General features: G+C 40.4%; 1 protein-coding gene across 2 annotated transcripts; it reads right to left on the bottom strand.

The window, feature by feature from the left end:
- Nucleotides 1-402: 402 nt before the first annotated feature.
- On the bottom strand, nt 403-17,161 carry cep85 (centrosomal protein 85). 2 transcript variants are annotated; one of them, XM_011484963.4, is made up of 14 exons: nt 16,848-17,161; nt 15,958-16,012; nt 15,726-15,857; nt 11,583-12,355; nt 8,753-8,883; nt 7,562-7,679; nt 7,269-7,454; nt 5,882-6,034; nt 5,640-5,794; nt 5,408-5,525; nt 4,631-4,681; nt 3,878-3,985; nt 3,563-3,806; nt 403-1,882 (listed from the first exon to the last, which is right to left on the bottom strand). In XM_011484963.4, the coding sequence occupies exons 3-14, from the start codon at nt 15,841-15,843 to the stop codon at nt 1,719-1,721; spliced, it is 2,319 nt and encodes a 772-aa protein (XP_011483265.1). In that variant the 5' UTR covers nt 15,844-15,857; nt 15,958-16,012; nt 16,848-17,161; the 3' UTR covers nt 403-1,718. The 2 variants fall into 2 exon arrangements, with proteins under 2 accessions (XP_011483265.1, XP_078789522.1); XM_078933396.1 differs by lacking the exon at nt 16,848-17,161 and adding an exon at nt 16,382-16,510.
- Nucleotides 17,162-17,238: the final 77 nt, after the last annotated feature.

Genomic DNA, 17,238 nt, shown 5'->3' with positions numbered 1-17,238 from the left:
ATTATGTAATTACCAAAGAATAAATCTCATTTGAGACCCATTTTTGCTTCAGTTTTTAGCAGCAGCTATTCAAGATGCAAGACCATTTTCACCTCAGAAACGGTCTGCGCAGACAAAAAACACAAGTATGAGGAGTATTTCCTCCTCAACACTGCAGCGCAGGAGGCCGATGTGGTTATCAGCACTTACCCACAATGCTCCAGTGAGGACAGCCTGCTGGTTGACAGAAGGAAACTTCCAGCACGGATTAATAAAAAGAAAAGAAGCTTTTTAAAAAAGTTGAAGAAAATCTCTGAATTGCACTCGAGTGTCTGACAGGCTCCTTCAAAATAAGAAAGAATGATTGAACCCTTTTCTAAATCAAGACATGATCACAATGTGGAAAGTTAAACTGGACAAAAATTGAAAACCAAATCTTGAAAATCTTTATTTCTAAAATATGCAAATACAAACAAGAACAAAAGTATGAAAATATAAACGTCTTTTTTCCCCTTTAGCAAAAAATTGGAGGCGTTAAGGCTGCAGAGACTTTCTGAGTCAAACTTTGTGCTACTCGAGAGATAAAAGGTCCCATGAAATGAAATATGGCTTCAATGTTCCTAAGACAAATTCTTCACTTCTTGCATATTTTTTAATCAAATTCCTTCCTGCACAACGGTTTTTCTGCACCACTCGTACTCTAAGACAGTAGAACTTTTCCCCCACAATGTCTTTTGGGATGATCCAGCCAGCCCTTCCCATCGCCTCAACACGGCTTCTTTTAAACACAACACAATTAAATAAAAACACATCTAAAATCCATTTCATGGGACCTTCACGTCTGAATGTTAGCAAACTATTACACAGGTTTGCTGAACCCCTGAAAGCTTTCAAAGCAGACAAATAAATACTGACAGTTAACACTGTTTCTCAGAAACCTTTCCCTTTGATGCATTGATCTAGCAGGAGTGAAAGCGTCTACATTCAGAGTCTGGGAATGTGTTGGCTGTCCTACTGGTTGATGCACTGACAGGAAAACTTGCCATGGAAGAGCCGGGTGCAGGCAGTCCTTCCTGTTGGTCAGAAACTAAAGGAGTTGAGCCTCCAAAACGGGACGAAGGCACATGCTGGTGTTCAGTCGGTGTTCTGCTGCAGCGTGAACACCGACACATTTGAGTGACAGCTAGAACCAGAGTTTCTTTGGTTTAAATGTTCTCGTAGGCTTGTTGGTGCGAGTAGCTGTTTGGTTGTTAAACCTCTCTGTTGAGTCTTTACATAACAGCGCATCAGTCATAAAGCACGGGTTAAAATATACTCAGTTGATTGTCAACCACTTAAGGATCCTTCCCCAAAAGAGGGAAGTTGAGATTTCAATAAGTTACATTTGCAGGACAGAGTCCGCTGCCAGTTTGGAGCAGGAAGAGTAAGACTGTTTGGTAACTTACAGCACGGTGTCAGCAAGATTCAAATCACTAAACGCTTTAAAGGATCAAGTAGTAGAGGTAAGTTATGTTCACTTTCTGTTAGCCCTTAAAGTGAAGCACACTAACTCGCCAAAGTGATGAGACAGTTCAGCTACTAACAGGCTTCAGTCATTCAGTCAACACAGAGAGGCAGAAGCTGACCCATCTGGGCTCGTCTTTGTCCTCGTTTTCAGAAACTAAATCTGTTCCTCTTGGAGAAAAGACTTGCTGGTGTGACGCGGCGGAGGGGAAGGAGGGCTTCTGTGGGGTTGGGGTTTACTGGGTTATGCAGTTTTCGCCCATGTCCTGTGCGTAGCGGTCCAGGATCACGTTGCGTAGCTCCTCCACGTCCCGACGGAGCTGCTGGGCCTCCACCAACTTCTTCTGCAGCACGTCTGGATCCATCCAGTCCTCGTTCTGCTCCGTCCCCGCAGGAGGTGCTGACACAAAAACAAACTCCATTAACACATTTTCCATGTCTGTGTGCTACAGAGAGCAGTGGCCCTCAGCCTTTTTTAAGCCACGGACTAGATTAATGTCAGGTTCATGGACCAGTCCAAATGGGGCCGATGTTGGCATTTCTTGGCAAAAACGATTGTTTATATTAAAATTCTACAACATGAAATTTAGTTTACAAGCCATTTGAAACTGCCTGTAAATGTTGATACATTTTCAATGAAACGAAGTTGATGATTTGTAGAAGTTGTGGGATTTTAACCTTTTTTCTTCTTCATAGAATATCATTACAACACTGAGAACTTGAACTCAGGTTCAGATTATCTTTCAGGGCAAATAGATGCATCATGTCTTTGAATTAAAGCTTGATTCATTGTACATTATTATCCATCTGAACATGATTGGCTATGGAGTCAAGAGGGCGGGTGTCTGCTGACGCTCTCCAATAAATGCATGTGCAGAGCATCACAACAACAGGAAGTCTCAGCGACCAAGGCAGCATTTCAGGCTGGAAATACACATTATTTACAAACAAAAGAAACTAAGGTTGACGTCAAATTCACTTTGTGTCCCGGAACAAAGACATTACCAACGTCCATTTGAAGTCGTTCAAATAAAGAATAAAAAAAGCACTGAACCCCAAACTTTTTTCTGTTTCTCTCTCGCGACACCCTTAAAACAAGAAAAACTGAACGTATTTATTGCAAAGCATGTTGTGGAGCTCATGCTCCTGCTGTACACTGTAGAGTCTGAGTCATTTAAAGATCCAGCAGGACTGAGCTTTCAGTCACAGCGGACATTAATGACGAGAACACCAAGATAAAGACATCACTTATAGGATACTTGAAATATGTTAATACTTTAAATCAAAGTAGGTTTTTCTCCTTATGTAAAGAGAATATTCATAATTTTCTTGCCACAGTTTTGTAGTGTGATCATTCTGAAGAAAAATGTTAAAGTTCAGGTTATGGTGCAACAGAAGAGCGATTTATCGAAGTGCAGCAGAGACATATTGTTACTTTATTATTGGCATTTAGTCTTGTTAACGATTTTACATTTCCATTTTTTCCTCAGTTAATATGGTTGAAACTATTTAGTTTAATTAAACTAAAAAAAGTTAATGATTAAAACCTTTCCATTCAGTTTATGTGAAGTTAATATCTATATTATTTATAGCTTGTCGCAGCATCTTTTTGTGATAAATATTTTAATTTCTACACCTCAATACTCTCTCGCTATTAGAATTAAACAAAATAGAGTTTTATTGGTAGAACTTTAATTAAATTATTGAACTTACGTTATTTGTTATGTTTGGAGGCAGGTGAGGAAAAATGTTGAATGTATTCACATATTTTAACTTAGTAAGTTACTAATTACTTTTAAAATGCAGTAACTGAGTTACTAACTCAATTACTTTTTGGGGAATTAAACTAGTAACTATGACTAATTACTTTTTTAAAGTAGTAATCTGGTAGACTCCTGCAGAGTAAAAAGAAAATAAACAAAACCGGAATAATCAAATCGTTCTTTAGTTATTTTATCATTTAAATATATATTGTTATTTTTGTCTGCGGTCTGGTATCAAGTGAGCCATGAACCGGTGTGCAGCCGGGGGGTTAAGGACCACTAGGCTAGAATACATGGATAGGAGGGGTGGAGCTTACAGGTGAGACCCAGCAGCAGCGAGAGGTTGGGGTCCTGTCCCTGAGCCCGCTGAGTCAGAATGCTGCACAGGGAGCGCAGGTCGCTAAGGCAGGAGGCGATCTCGGAGAGCAGCCTCTGCGTGAGCTGAGCTCCTGCTGGTTGGAGGACGGACGACGCCTGGTTGGAGCTCTTCTGCTCTGGATCGTTCATCTGCTCCTGGAGCGTCAGATTCTTCTCCATCAGCTCCTGATTCTGGGCAGACAGCTGCAGCAGCCATCCAGAAAACAGTCAGGAGCAGTTAGCATGTTTCACACGTTGAGAGAAGTCCAGCTCACCTGCTTCATGGCCACGTGGAGCTCCAACACGCTCTGCTCTTTGGCCGACATCTCTTCTCTGAGAGCCTGGGAGCTGCCTTCTTCCTGAGATAGCTGCTCTTCCAAAGCCTGTGGACGCAGATAAGACAAAACCGTAGCATAAGACAACTGTCAATTAGAAACATGTGGATGAAGATAAAGTTGTGCAAAACTTTGAAAAAAATGCACGGTAAATAGTACAATTATTTTTTCAGTTAATATTTCTGTTTTGAATACAATTTGTCTTTGTTTTAATATAACTTCTTTGTCTTGAACACAAAACTTCTGTTAACGTAATACATGATGGGGTCACAGGCATATATATCGAGTCACCAAACATAAATGATTCAAATTGAGGTTTGTTTATTAAACTAAAATAGAACTTTTTAGAATGCTATTGATCCCATAATGGGAAATGAATAAAAGAGCCTCAATCTGCATTCTCGCTTTGCTGTGTCGATGTTTTGGGACTCAATGTGAATGCATCACCCCATCATGTATTATGGAGGAGGTTTTGTATTCAATACAAAGAAAAGTTGTATTTAACACAAAGACAGATTCAAAACAGAAACGTTAAACACAAAACTAAATGTTGTATTCATGTTTGCAAAGCTTTGCAATAATGATTAATTTAAGCTCAATTCTGTCTTTATGAATGTTTCTTTTTGACAGTTTGTTAGCATATCAACACAACAAAAAAAACACAATCATGTAGACTTCAGAAAACAACAACACCTTAATCTGAGAGTTGAGCTGCTCCATCATTTTAAGTTGCTTCTCAATAACCTGAAAAACAAAAGGAAATCTCAGCTTTAAAAATGTTTCAGAAATCCAGACTTATAGAAACATTTTGGAAAGAAAATGTTTCCCAGAATCTTCACTTCTACTTGAGAACAAGTTTAGCGATTTTGTACAGAATAAACGTAAATCATCATATTCTGTCGCAGAGAATAGCCGGCCGTCTCTGGGACAGAACCAGTTGATCCACGTTGATCACATAGACGGTCAAAGAGTTCCAGTATTTCAAAGAGTGTGTGTTGTGTACGTGTCAACACCGGGACCAATTTTGCCCGCGATATTATATAATGTTGGTGATCTCTAACATGATGAACTCTGATGTCCTCATACCTGATCTTACTCATCCTGGTCACTCACAAAGAGAACCTTAGTGAGTGAGAGGTAGCTGAGATGAAGAACTGCATCTTCATCTCTGCTACCTCCAGCTCTGCTTCCCGTTTTTTGCTCAGTGCCACTGTTGCTAGGCTGAACAACATGGCTGCTCTCACCACTACACCTACACCTTTCCTTTCCTTTCCTTTCAGCTGAAACTCTTCTGTCCCACCTGACACTTTTCTCATCGGAATAGAGCATTAAGCCCTGCAGTGTGAACGTAGCCTTGGTCTCTAAAGGGTTTGAATCTCTTCTGGAACTTCTGTATCAACGTATGTGTTTGGGTGTGAGGGTTAACGGCTTCTCTGCACGGCTCATTTCACACGTCTCTAAGACAAACACCTTTCGGAGTTTCTGCTGTTCCTCTCTTAAAGCGTTGTTCTCCCCTCTCAGTTTGTCAACATCCAGGCAGGGCAACCGGGCTCCATCCTCCAGACCCTGCTGCACCCGCTGCTGCATGCTGATGAGGACCAAAGAAAGCCAAACAAAACCTCTATTATGCAGAGTTCTTATAGTCTCTTTGTACTTGCAGTAAGAAGATCATTCACGTGTCCAGCCAGCAGATGCCACATACTCAGTGATGGTTGTCAGCAGGTCCCTCTCCCTTCGTTTCTGTTCCTCCAGCTGTGTCTCTTTCCCTCGCAGTTGTGAGGTCTTCGTCTTCAGGCTGGCTTCCAGTTCTGTGACCCTCTCTTGTAGCTGAGCCGCCTGCTCCTCAGCCTCTAAGAGCTGTTTGGCCAAAGCGCACACAAACTCCAGGGGTCAAAACGTTACATATTAGGAGACGAAAACAAAACGCTGCTGAACTGCTCTGACCTGCTTATTCTGCCTCTGGTAGTCCTCTAAGGTGGGCAGGTCGGCCAGGTACCGCTCCAGAGTCTCGATGCGCTGCTGGTTTTCTCTCTTCAGCTCTGCTTCCTTCTGACACTTTTTCTTTAGGTTGTTGATGTGTTTGTCTCGACTGCGTATCTGCGAATGTCACAGACAGGTATGATAATCACCTGTACACGAAGGAGGAGCTTTTAACAACAAACGTGTAAATGAACTTTGTGTAAATGATGGTTCCACATAACATTTTAAATCTGGTTATCAAGCTAATCAGCTTTATGGTGGATTTTACCAGCAAACTAATAGACGTCTGTCTTGTTTTTTAAGTTGAAATGCAGCATTAAAATAGTTGAAAGAAATTGGTTACATCAATGTAGAAAGGAAATTGGTGACATAAAAACATTAAAATAGAATACACATAAGGTGTTTTTTATAAAACTTCTGGTTTTTCTCTTCTTCTTTTTTTACTTTTACCAAAACAGAAGAACAGAAATGAAAATCATCCCAAAAATTATAACTGTAAATGAATTTCCAGTGGATCCTCGATTCCCAAAAGTAAATTTAGCAATAAAGCTCCCTGATTTCTTGATTTACTAGCCAAAATTAGATTTTACTTAAACTCCATTTCCCCCACTACTAACAAAAAAGCAACCAAAACATGTCATTTTGCTCAGCTTTATAATTTAATATAAGTGTATTTGGTGTTTGTATCCCACATGGCGTTTACTTTGAACAATTGATGTACAGGTTATTCTTTGTTTTTTGCTGTATGTCACCTGTGGTCTAAAATAAAATTAAAATAAATAAATATTAAAAAAAGAAAAAAAAGTTCTGAAAACCAAAATGACAAAATGCTATTTAATTTAATTTGGAGGAACAGAAACGATTACGTAAAAAAACAGTAGTAATGAACACTTACGATAAGGGTGGTCTTAACTTTTTAGATTTTTGCACATTAAATAATACCTTTAAAATAAATTGGCTGAGACATTTTATTAAGAATCTAACTTCCATTTGGAATTTCATTCCAAATTATATTTTTTCTAAATTAGGAGGCATGAACTTTCGTTTACATTGTAACTATATTGTAAAAAAGATCCCCCTAAAACTTTCCTACTTCCATTAACAAATGTTACTTTCTTGGTCACTCATTTACAAACACATTTTTTCTCCACACAGATTCTACATATCAGTGACGTGCGGTCAGGTGAGGCGAGTAAGGCTCAGCCTCACCTGCCATAATCGTGATAAAACAGAAAAAGGTAAATTAATGAAACCAAAATTTAAAACAAAATCGCTTTTTCAAGTTGTAATTTTGTGGTTCTCCAAATTGCAACATGTGGGTTTAGGTAAGATATGTTGGGTAAGCACAAACCCTCTCTTCCTGTTTCTTCATTTCCTCTGCATGCTTCTCACAGGCCTCCTTCAAACTCCCCGTCAGGCGCTGCGTCTCCGCCTCAACTACCCCCAGCCTCCGTTCTGCTTCTGCTTTCTCCAGGGCAACACAGTCGGTGCGCTCACTGAACTGAGCCCTCAGGAAGGCATTCTCCCTCTGAGCCTCCTGCGAAAAGGTGTCTAAGTCAGGGGGAGAAGCTCCAGAGGGAGGTGGCAACAGCCAAAAACAAAGGTTACTGTCAGCTTCAGGATTCACAGCATGGTTCTGCTAACCTGAAGACGCAGCATACAAATGTCCCCAAAAGATGTTCCCCGGCCCAGAAGCGCCCCGTGGACTTGCAGCTCACTTTCCCTCAAACGTTGTTCCAGCTGGGCCATGTGTTGCTTTTGTCTGCATGGCAACAGAACGCAATGGTCAAAAAAACAACAACAGGAATACAAGTGGATAACCTGATACAGGAAGAAGCCCGGTTTCACAAACAGAGGAATATTCAAAGACGCAAAGGTTCATATTTTCTTATAAATTACATCAAAAAAGATTGCATATATAAAAAAAATCATCTGCAGCAAATTTCCAGCTTCTGGCTAATTGAAGAAGCATCTGTAAAGCTGCTAGGTTTAGCTGTTTGACAGTTCCGCTGTTTTTACCTGAATGTGTACAAAAATCTGACCTACAACTTCATTCACATTACAATTGAATTCACAAAGGCGTAAATCAGAAATGCAGTGCTGGTCTGCCTACTGTTGCTCATCACACAGAACACCATCAAACTGATGAGTTATTAATGCATTTCACTGTTAAATGCCATAAATATTTAAACAAATAATTTTAATTTACAACAAAAAGATATGTTTGGTAAGCACAAACCCTCTCTTCCTGTTTCTTCATTTCCTCTGCATGCTTATAACAGGCCTCCTTCAACGCGCCACATTCTACGTGATGTGGCGCGTTGTCATGGTAACAGCTGGGCCGACACCAATCATGTTCATTTGCATTCAATCTTATCAAAAAAGTTCAATCATGCAGGCCGAATGGTTGGCCCTCACACGGTTTCACCTCACCAAATCTGGCCCTTCTTGCAGAAGGTTTGGGAAACCCTGGGTTAAATAAAGCATCCATTCAGAGAGAAAGTTCCCCTCTAATCGCTAGTCTTTGTCCTGATGATGAAGCAATAGTTTGTTTTAAAGAAGCCAGTGCAGTGATATAGAACAATTAAGCTATGTGACCGGAACTTCTTTTTTAGGTGTACATTATCACGGTCCATCATCACTTTTTAATCCACAGCCACCAGCCAATCAGAATCGGGAATTCACCATGGTATAATTTCTGATAATGGACACCTGGTCGGCTATTATCCCTTACATAATAGACAGCCTAAACAGATATAGTGGGGTTAGCTGCAAGGTTTATATGTGTTGATATATTAATGACAAATCCAACCGTCTGGTGAAAGGAGCACTCACCGCTCGATAATCAGCTCCTTCTCTTTCAGCAGACTCTCACTGGCTTTGACCAGAGCGTCCCACTTTCCTGACACCGACTGCATCGGTGTAGAATACAAAGACGGGTACTGACCCACTCCTGCATTCATTAACTGAGACAGAAGAGATGGGAAATGGACAGAAGCATTACACATGTAGAAAAACATATTTGATTTGCAAATGAATGACCTTATCCACAATGACCCAGTTCCACCACCTTCTATCTTAACCGTCAGAGCTTACAGAGCAGCTGGTGGCAACGACTACAGTGGAGCTAGAGCAGAATCTGAAAACACGCCGTCACAGTGAAGTTCTGGGTTTGACTACATTTCTGACTGGAGACCTTCATTCTATCAGTTTCAAACACAGATTCTACATTTATGCAAACCTGCTGTAGGAGATTTAAGGAACACTTTTACATTTTGATGAGATAAAAGTTTAAAGAAGTTTTAGTTGCAACAAATAACTCGGCGCAAGCTTATTGACCCTTATTTTGCTTATTTAGAATTCATTTCGCTTTTTTGCACTGGAATAAAGCTTCATCCAACCCTCATACACAACTATTTTAACTCAACAAAATATGTTTTTAAATTCTAACATTTGTGGTGATAAAGGTCAAATATGACCTGGCAAGGACTACTGACTGTTGTGTGCACTCCATAACGTTGTGATTTTTTTAATCTTCTAGCTAAATTGGTAAATATATTATATCCATCAGAAAATGTTTAAAAAAGTTTTTGGGCTCCAACTGTTCACTGGTTCAGCGTTCGAAATAAGCGGTTATCCTGTTGTCCGAGACAACCAGATTTCACAGAGGACAACCAAAACTGAACCTGATGGTTGTCTGTGTGACAACCTGGTCTTTTATTCAACATTTTGGTATTAGGTAACTATTTTTCAAAGTTTTGAGGAAACCGACGTCCGACTTTTTAAGATAAAACCGAGTGTACACGAACGATGTCACGTGACCTCCGAACGAACCGAGGATGCTTGAAGACGTGAGCAGCATCAGCTTTAGCAGACTGAGTTGGACGTTGATGATGATGATGATGATGACATATCCCTTGAGGAACTTGTCTGAAATTACTTCTCAAAAATGACAACATTGTACCTGCATGTCTTGTTTAAAAGATCAGGGATATTAGTCTTTACTGCTACTGCAGCACACAATGTAAACATGGTATCATTTACATATGTGTTTATTTAACTTTTCATCATATAAATATTACTTTATATTTGGAATGCTGTACTAGTCCCAGTCCATACAAGTGTTCTAAATTTTAAAAATTCTCATTGGGTTACAGTGTTGGTTAATGTAATCAATTTTCTGATATATTATAGGGTAAGGTCAAGTATTTTCATTTGACCGTAGCAGTATTTGATTTACATGGCAATACTTTGTGTAACCAGATGCTTCAATATTTAGCAAAATGTTTGTTATTAATATTTAAAGATTTTATTAAATGTCCATCATAAGAGGCAGTTGATGTTAGATGTATAGAAGAAATAAAGATGTAAGTACTGACATGTGAGTAGGTTTCGTTGCTGTTGAACATTATTACTTGCCAGGTTGTCCAGAGGACAACCATTTTTTCCCCCTTATTTCTAAGGCTGCTGGTTATAGTTTGTCAAATTTAGCTCAGCCTGAAAATGCTTAAAAACGGCAGATATTAGGGGTGGAACAACTAACCGATTCATCGATTTCTATTCCTAGGATTGAACCAGACTGGTCTGTCTGAGGCAGAATTGTTTGCGTTAGCTCTGTTAAGAACTGCAAAGTCGCACATGGATGACATAAAAGCAGCGGCACGGCATGTGCGGAGTTCAAATAAAAGGTTCATGCAAGCAAATAGTTGGACATGTGTTTTATAATTGAGAACACAATAGTTTTAGATTAAAAATTTGATTAATGTGATAAAAAAACAAGCATTTGTTTGATTAATCACAATTAATTGGCACCTCTTGGTGTTTGGACATTTGTTTGGAAACAAACTGACCCCTAATAATATCCATTAAAAAACTGCTTGAAAGGTTTTAGGCTCCAACTGCTAACTAGTTACATTTCCTTTACAAATGAGTAATTATAATAACCACGTCTTTGAAAACCCACTTTTGATCTATTCTATAAGAGTTCCCAGTAGTCTTGATTGTGATTATGCCATTTTAAGACAAAATCAAAAAAACCTGTGTCCATTTCAAGGACACTTTCTGTAGTGCGAGAGTATTTCATTTGAAATTTGCCTCCCAGCTGAGGGCAGGAATGTAAGTGTAGAGCAATCCCGCCCCCCTTCCCATCTTCCACCTGTTTTCATGCTCTCCAGCAAGCTTAGAGCCTCTCCCATCCCCAACCTAACATTAGCAGTGCTACAAAAATGGCGAGCAATATCAGACCTTTCCAGCCGTACAGTTTGAGCCAGCTGCCCGCTCAGACGAGGAAAACAAAGACGTACACGGATCTGTTTGCCTGACAGTGGATGCATCAGAATGGAGCGGAGCAGGGAGCTTGTGGTTGGCCACATCATTTTCTACATCACAAATAAGCTCTTTTTCAATCTGCTTTTTTCATCTGCTCCTGATTCACTGCGATTTGAATAAAGAAATACCCAGACATACAATTTTAAGCTTAACTTAAAATGAGTCTTTAAACTAATATTAAAGTATAGATACCCAAGAAAGATACCATACAAGCTCCATCATGAGTGAACCCCACGCCTTAATTTATACAGACACATTAAACCTCATACTGTGTTGTTTCTAGAAGAGGATGGCATGTTTGATCAGTCGTCAGAGAGGACGTGTGGGCCTTGTTTACCTGCATTTGTTCCAGCTGCAAGCGCAAACTATCCAGGTGCTGCTTTTGCTGCCAGTTGGAAAGTTCACTGCATCTGTCCTGCCGCATAGGATCGAACCCTTTGGGGCCTACATGCTCCCTCAGCAAAGCTTGAGTCTGCAGACTGAGAGGGTTGGAATAAAGTCCTGCGGCACCGAGTTGACTGCCCCTTTGATTACAGGGATCAGATGTTCCAGAGAGACCAGGCCTCGCTTCAGGAAGAACGTTGTAGCTGTGCTCCAAACCTCCTCTGTAGGCATCAGACGCACAGTCCACAGCCTCTCTAATCCCTGTCGTCTGTAACTGGTGTCTTCCATCCGGACAGAGCCCCCCTATGAGTGCCGACTGGTTTAGCGTAGGTTCCACGTCAGGAGTATCAAACCTCTGTCCTTCATCCACCCGTGTACGGTCTGAGGGGAAAAGCGAGTGGTCCAGTCCGTTTATGAGACTGCGGTAGCGGCTCAGGCAGTCTGGCCTGGCTCTCACAGGATCAACCCCCATTCCGTCCTGAGCGTCCAAGTTGGGAGAAGACGCAGACTTGCAGAGCGATGAAGACTTTGATATGGACCCACTCGTGGTTCTTGAGCTTGATGAAGATCTGTGACCCTCAGCGGAGGACAAGGCGTCTTCCTGACCAAACGACTGGTGATTTGAGGCCGGGCCGCCCGCTGTTGATGGCATGACATGTGCAGTGGGAATGGGGTTCTGATTGCGGATGGGTTGGAAAGAGGGACTGCTGCTGGAACTGCAGAAATCTAAAAAAAAAAAAAACATAAATAACGTCTTAATAAAAACAGTGTAAAGAGCACAAGAGCAAACCATTGTCTTTATTTTTACCCGCTGGGATGAAGGAAATGAGAAATGCAGCAGGATTTATGGGTGGCCTACTTCAATGATGAGGTGTCACCACAGAAAGAATTAACCAGCTCTGACTGACGCAGCTCAGGGGACGGGCTTATAATAGACTTAAACCAAGGCTCAGACAATAATATTCATGATCCATAAAGGAGAATCTACCTAAAGAAAGCTAGAGTTTCCTTCAGAATAAGGCAGTTGTAATTCACCATATAACTTAGCTGCTGGAAAAAAAGGGAAGATTAAAATGTCTTTCCTTTAAATTAAACATAAACATTGACATCCATTGCCAACATACGGATTAACTCCCTCAGATTACACAACAGAGAACACATTGGACTCATTTCTTTTTGCAGGCTACAAAATGTTCACCATCCTAAGCCCTAAAAAATTGAAGGAGAGAACGATCAACCCCACCAGACACGCCTTCAAATGACAAAACTACACCACAAACCTCAGAGACCTGCTGAATTCTCAAAGACGGGAAGTCACTTGAACCCAAAGACCAATCACACGGCTGGGACATCTTTTTCAGACGCTTAACTCGGGCGACAGCTGTGAAACTTTAAGTCATAGCGGAAACCGGTCTTCTGCATTTCAGGGCAGCGCTGAGACGACCGCTGGAGCTTCAGCTAACCACACTGCAAGCTACCTGGCTATGCGCCCCAAAACCTCCCCGTTCTGAAACAGTCCAGCCAGCCGGCAACAGGCTCCCAGCAGAAGCATACAAAACAGGCACACAGGAAAGGTTAGGGGTATATTTAGCCCACCTCTCACATTACAGGAGGATCTGTGGGTGCCGCTCATTCAAGCACCTTGCCCCCTCCCACTGTGACACACACATCAACAGTCAAAAACTGCAAAGGATCATCTTTTCCCAGTTAAAACCACAGTCTGATCAAATAACTGGAAATATTTAAACAGAATGAAGGGTGGGAGCGCTTTACTCCTTCAAATACACCAAGGGAATAAAAAACCTTGAGGCTTCACTGGTTCTGGCCAGAACAAGTCTAAACTACTCTGCAGCAACAACATTTGAGAAATGTTTTCTCTGTAGACATTCCTGCAGGTGGGACACATGTACCGTTGTTAATGCTGAAGCATGGTTCCTGTTGCTGTTTAGTTCTGTTTAAGGGTTAGGCATGCAAACTACAAAAACATGCTTTGGTTTTACTTCATTTGGCACAGCGATTATGTAGGCAGTGTGTGGAGCTCTCATGCAGCTGCAAAAACGTGTTTTTAACAAACAGAATCGGGGAGGGAAACTTTCTTTCGTGTTCCAGGAGACTTCACACGCACAGATATGTGAAGTGGGGTTTTGCATGTACAAGCTCAGAAATTAGAGAACAAACACCTCATCTGCTTAAAGCAAAAGGCAGGAGAGACTAATTATAACTGTAAACAGACTGTGCTCCCAAAGCTAATTTAAGTAGACGTAAGCTTAGTGAGGAAGACCAAAGAAACAAAGATCTACCAAGAGTTGTGTCTTTTTTGCTGTTGCAAACATTTAATGAGTAAAAAGCAACCCGCTTCTGCAAACTTTTGTGTTTTGCTTGAAAATTACATTTAAAGATAACGATGAATTCCATTCAAAAAGCAGAGTTTAAAGGTTTTTTTTTCAAACACCTAGTTTGTGAGTTTTGACAAAAGGCAAAACAGGAATAACCACAGGATAGATAAAGAATAGATAAAGAGTTGAACTGAACTGAGTAAATCAGAATTAGTGCAACGCTAAAAACTATCCATTTTGAAACGTTTTTTCCCCTCAGAAACAAGCGCAAAATCAACTCAACATATGTTCCTGCTGTTTCCAGCTTCTTACTATACAGAATGAGAAAAAAAATCTTTAAAAAAAAACACCAAAGAATCCACAATGCTAAATCGTTAAAAGCTTGTTATGTCAGGTTCAAACCCTACAATACTGATGCACCTCAGATAAATATTCCAGTTGGGTTTTTTAGTCCTTTCTGTGAAAATATGGAAACATCCAATAACATGCTCCTATTATTTCTACTTTCCAATAACAAACCTGCCTTGAATAATGGACACTCTACTAGGGCTGGGTACCACTGCCATTGAATCAAATCAATAGGAATTTCTATTTTTACCCAACTTCCCTTCCTATGTAAATATATAAAACACCTCATATAAACAGTTATTTAAAACATAGGTGGAACTACCATTGAATAATGTATCAAATCTTACATTAAAAACTAACCAAAGGTGCTGAAAAGTGAACCACTGGAACAATGGACAGACATTATGGAGGAAATCTGTTCTATGAAAAAAATGACATTTCACTTGCGGTTGAAAGCTTCAACTCCAATGGAGGAGAACTTAAAGCTCAAAACTACACCTTTTTTGTACCCCACTTGTTCTACTTTGTTTGTGCAATTACTATTATTTTCATATAAACTATTACTTGATTGTACCTAGAATTACATTATAATTTAGGCTGCATTTCCGCATTCAACGGCACTGGATGTGGCACAGAACTGGTTTGATGCACATGCAGATTGTTGAATTCACTTGAAAAGCAAAACAAGATGAAGAAAGTGTCTACTGGCGCATCATTTTTGAAATACGTGAGGGCAGTGTTGAACTTTTTTCTTGGCTGCATGAACCCAGAGGAAGGGTTACGTTTAGGATGACGGGAGGTGAGCTGGCGGCCAGAAAGAGACCCGCTGCGGAATGGGGAGCCAGCCTGCTCGGGCCTCCTTAAATTTAGGATTTTTTATTTTTTATTATTTAAATCGAGGTAATTATAAAAAAGGGCCCCTGGTCTTATTCTTTTTATTTTATTTTTGCCCTCTCTGGTTACAGAGAAAGAACACCTCTGGGACTTAACCTTAAGTTTAATTTTAAATACGTGCAGCCAACAATTACAGAAATAAAGAAAATCCAGTCTTGGACGCACTTAAAATGCATGCAGAAATGCATGCAATGTGCCATCTTCTCTTCTTCTGCACAGGGCAAATCAGGGAGCTTGTAGAATGCGCACGCAGTCCTGGCCCATTGCCACATCACAGCAGCTCATTAATTCAAACTGAGCGTCTTTGCGACAGTTTCATTGACAACGAATTATAAGGAGGAATACTCAGAAATGCAAAAACTAAATGACTTTTTACTACATTTGCTCTCTGTCATAAGAAAATAGCCACAAGTATATGTCAAAACCTCAAAAAAAACGTGATTTTCATCCGAGGGGGAGTTCATTCACTGTTACACAACACTCTCGCGGGCAACAAAGAAAGAATGAAAAGTCATCACCTTCTGTGCTGTCAGATGCTGAAGTGCCAAGACCGGTGTCCCCGCTGTCAGATGTTCCAGGACGGCGGCCAAATCGGCTTTGGAACTTCTCTGACACAGCTGGCGTCTGCCACTCCATGTCAGCGATTTGAGCTAGCATTTGTTTGTGAAGTAGCAGAATGAAAGCAAAGCTTCATGTCAACACAGATTTAACAGACATTTGGCCATTTTGACAGATGGAGTGTCCGCATACCAGCTGGTTCGGAGTCAAAGTATCTCTGAGGTTGTCATTCCATGAGAGAGCACATCTAAAACAAACAATAAAATAATCCTCATGTCAAACACTACCATTCAATAATAATGCAACAAATGTGTCAAAATGAGGCTTAATGATAAAAGTCATGATATTATAGAAATAAGATCACTTATCTAAAGATCTACCAGATTTATTCCAAAACAAACTTTTAAACTCTTAAATTACATCATTAAGGACAAAGGAGATCTCTCTTAATACAGACATTAATCCTGTCACGGGAGATCTTTAAAAATACCAATTATGTCACAGGACCCAGCAGCTGTTATGTTGTCCCCTCGTGTGTTCACAAACACATAAACTACCCAAGAACGACGGCGCCAACGGCGAAAATAACACGAGCCCCTGACTTACATAACCGTACCTTTAAATCATTGAATGCCTGATGGAAGCCAAAATAATATAGCAGTAATTTAAAAAAACAAAACAAAAAAAACAACACGTTTACGGAGGTTAACTGTAAAAGCTGGCTCTTAAAACTCAAATTGACTAAAAAACAACCTCCAAGTTAACATTTAGCCATTTAAAACAAATTTAAATATAGGTTTGAACTGATACACATCGTTTAAAGATTAACTGTTTAAAACGGCTTAATTTTTAGAATTTTTCCCCTCGTCGCTCATCTTTCAAAGATGCGCTAGCCTGTACCGTCACCCATTTTAGCTAATCCGTAACAAATCGTCGAACAAGCTAGCTAGCTAGCAGCTAACACAGCTTTGCGGTTTACTCAGCGTGGAGTTGGTCTCATTTTTCCTCTCTATTGTCGCATTTTCGACTCTAGTTTAAAAATAAACTTCTATTTTGTGTAGCGGAGCATGGATATAAGTTACCTTCTTCTCCATATAGACGTGGAATTGCAATAAACAAATCTCGGTTTCAGGCTAATAAGTAAAGCCGAATCTGTACAAGCCACTGCTGCTGCTGCTGTTGTTGTTCCGCTAGCAAACTGATTCCCTCTGATGGCAGCCAGCCAACCAGACACGCAGGGGCCGCTTGTTTAATAACGCAGCGCCGCCCGCTTAGGTGTGGAGCTTCACTGCAGACCCAACTGCCGATTTTATCCCAGCTTTTTCTTCAGAGTACAAGCTTTCAACCTACACCCGGTATCAATATTTAATAAATATTATTTAGATAAACGTTAACAATTGAAAGAAAACATGACGTGACATGAACAGCAGCATGAATATGAATGAACTTTAAACCACTATTTATTATTATTAT

This window comes from Oryzias latipes, chromosome 16, assembly GCF_053564925.1.
Source record: "Oryzias latipes strain Hd-rR chromosome 16, Olatipes_Hd-rR_3.1".
Classification (NCBI taxonomy): Eukaryota; Metazoa; Chordata; class Actinopteri; order Beloniformes; family Adrianichthyidae; genus Oryzias; species Oryzias latipes.
The sequence above is the reverse complement of the archived record's forward strand: the minus strand, read 5'-3'. Positions and strand labels throughout refer to the sequence as shown.

Bases quoted from the DNA above. Each gene is read 5' to 3' on its own strand.
- cep85 (XM_011484963.4), bottom strand. From the start codon at position 15,843: ATGGAGTGGCAGACGCCAGCTGTGTCAGAGAAGTTCCAAAGCCGATTT. The intron at 6,035-7,268 runs GTTTGTGCTTAC...TGACATTCGCAG, and splicing joins TGAAGAAACAGGAAGAGAGG to ATACGCAGTCGAGACAAACA. The intron at 3,986-4,630 runs GTGTTGTTGTTT...CTGCGTCCACAG, and splicing joins AGCTCAACTCTCAGATTAAG to GCTTTGGAAGAGCAGCTATC.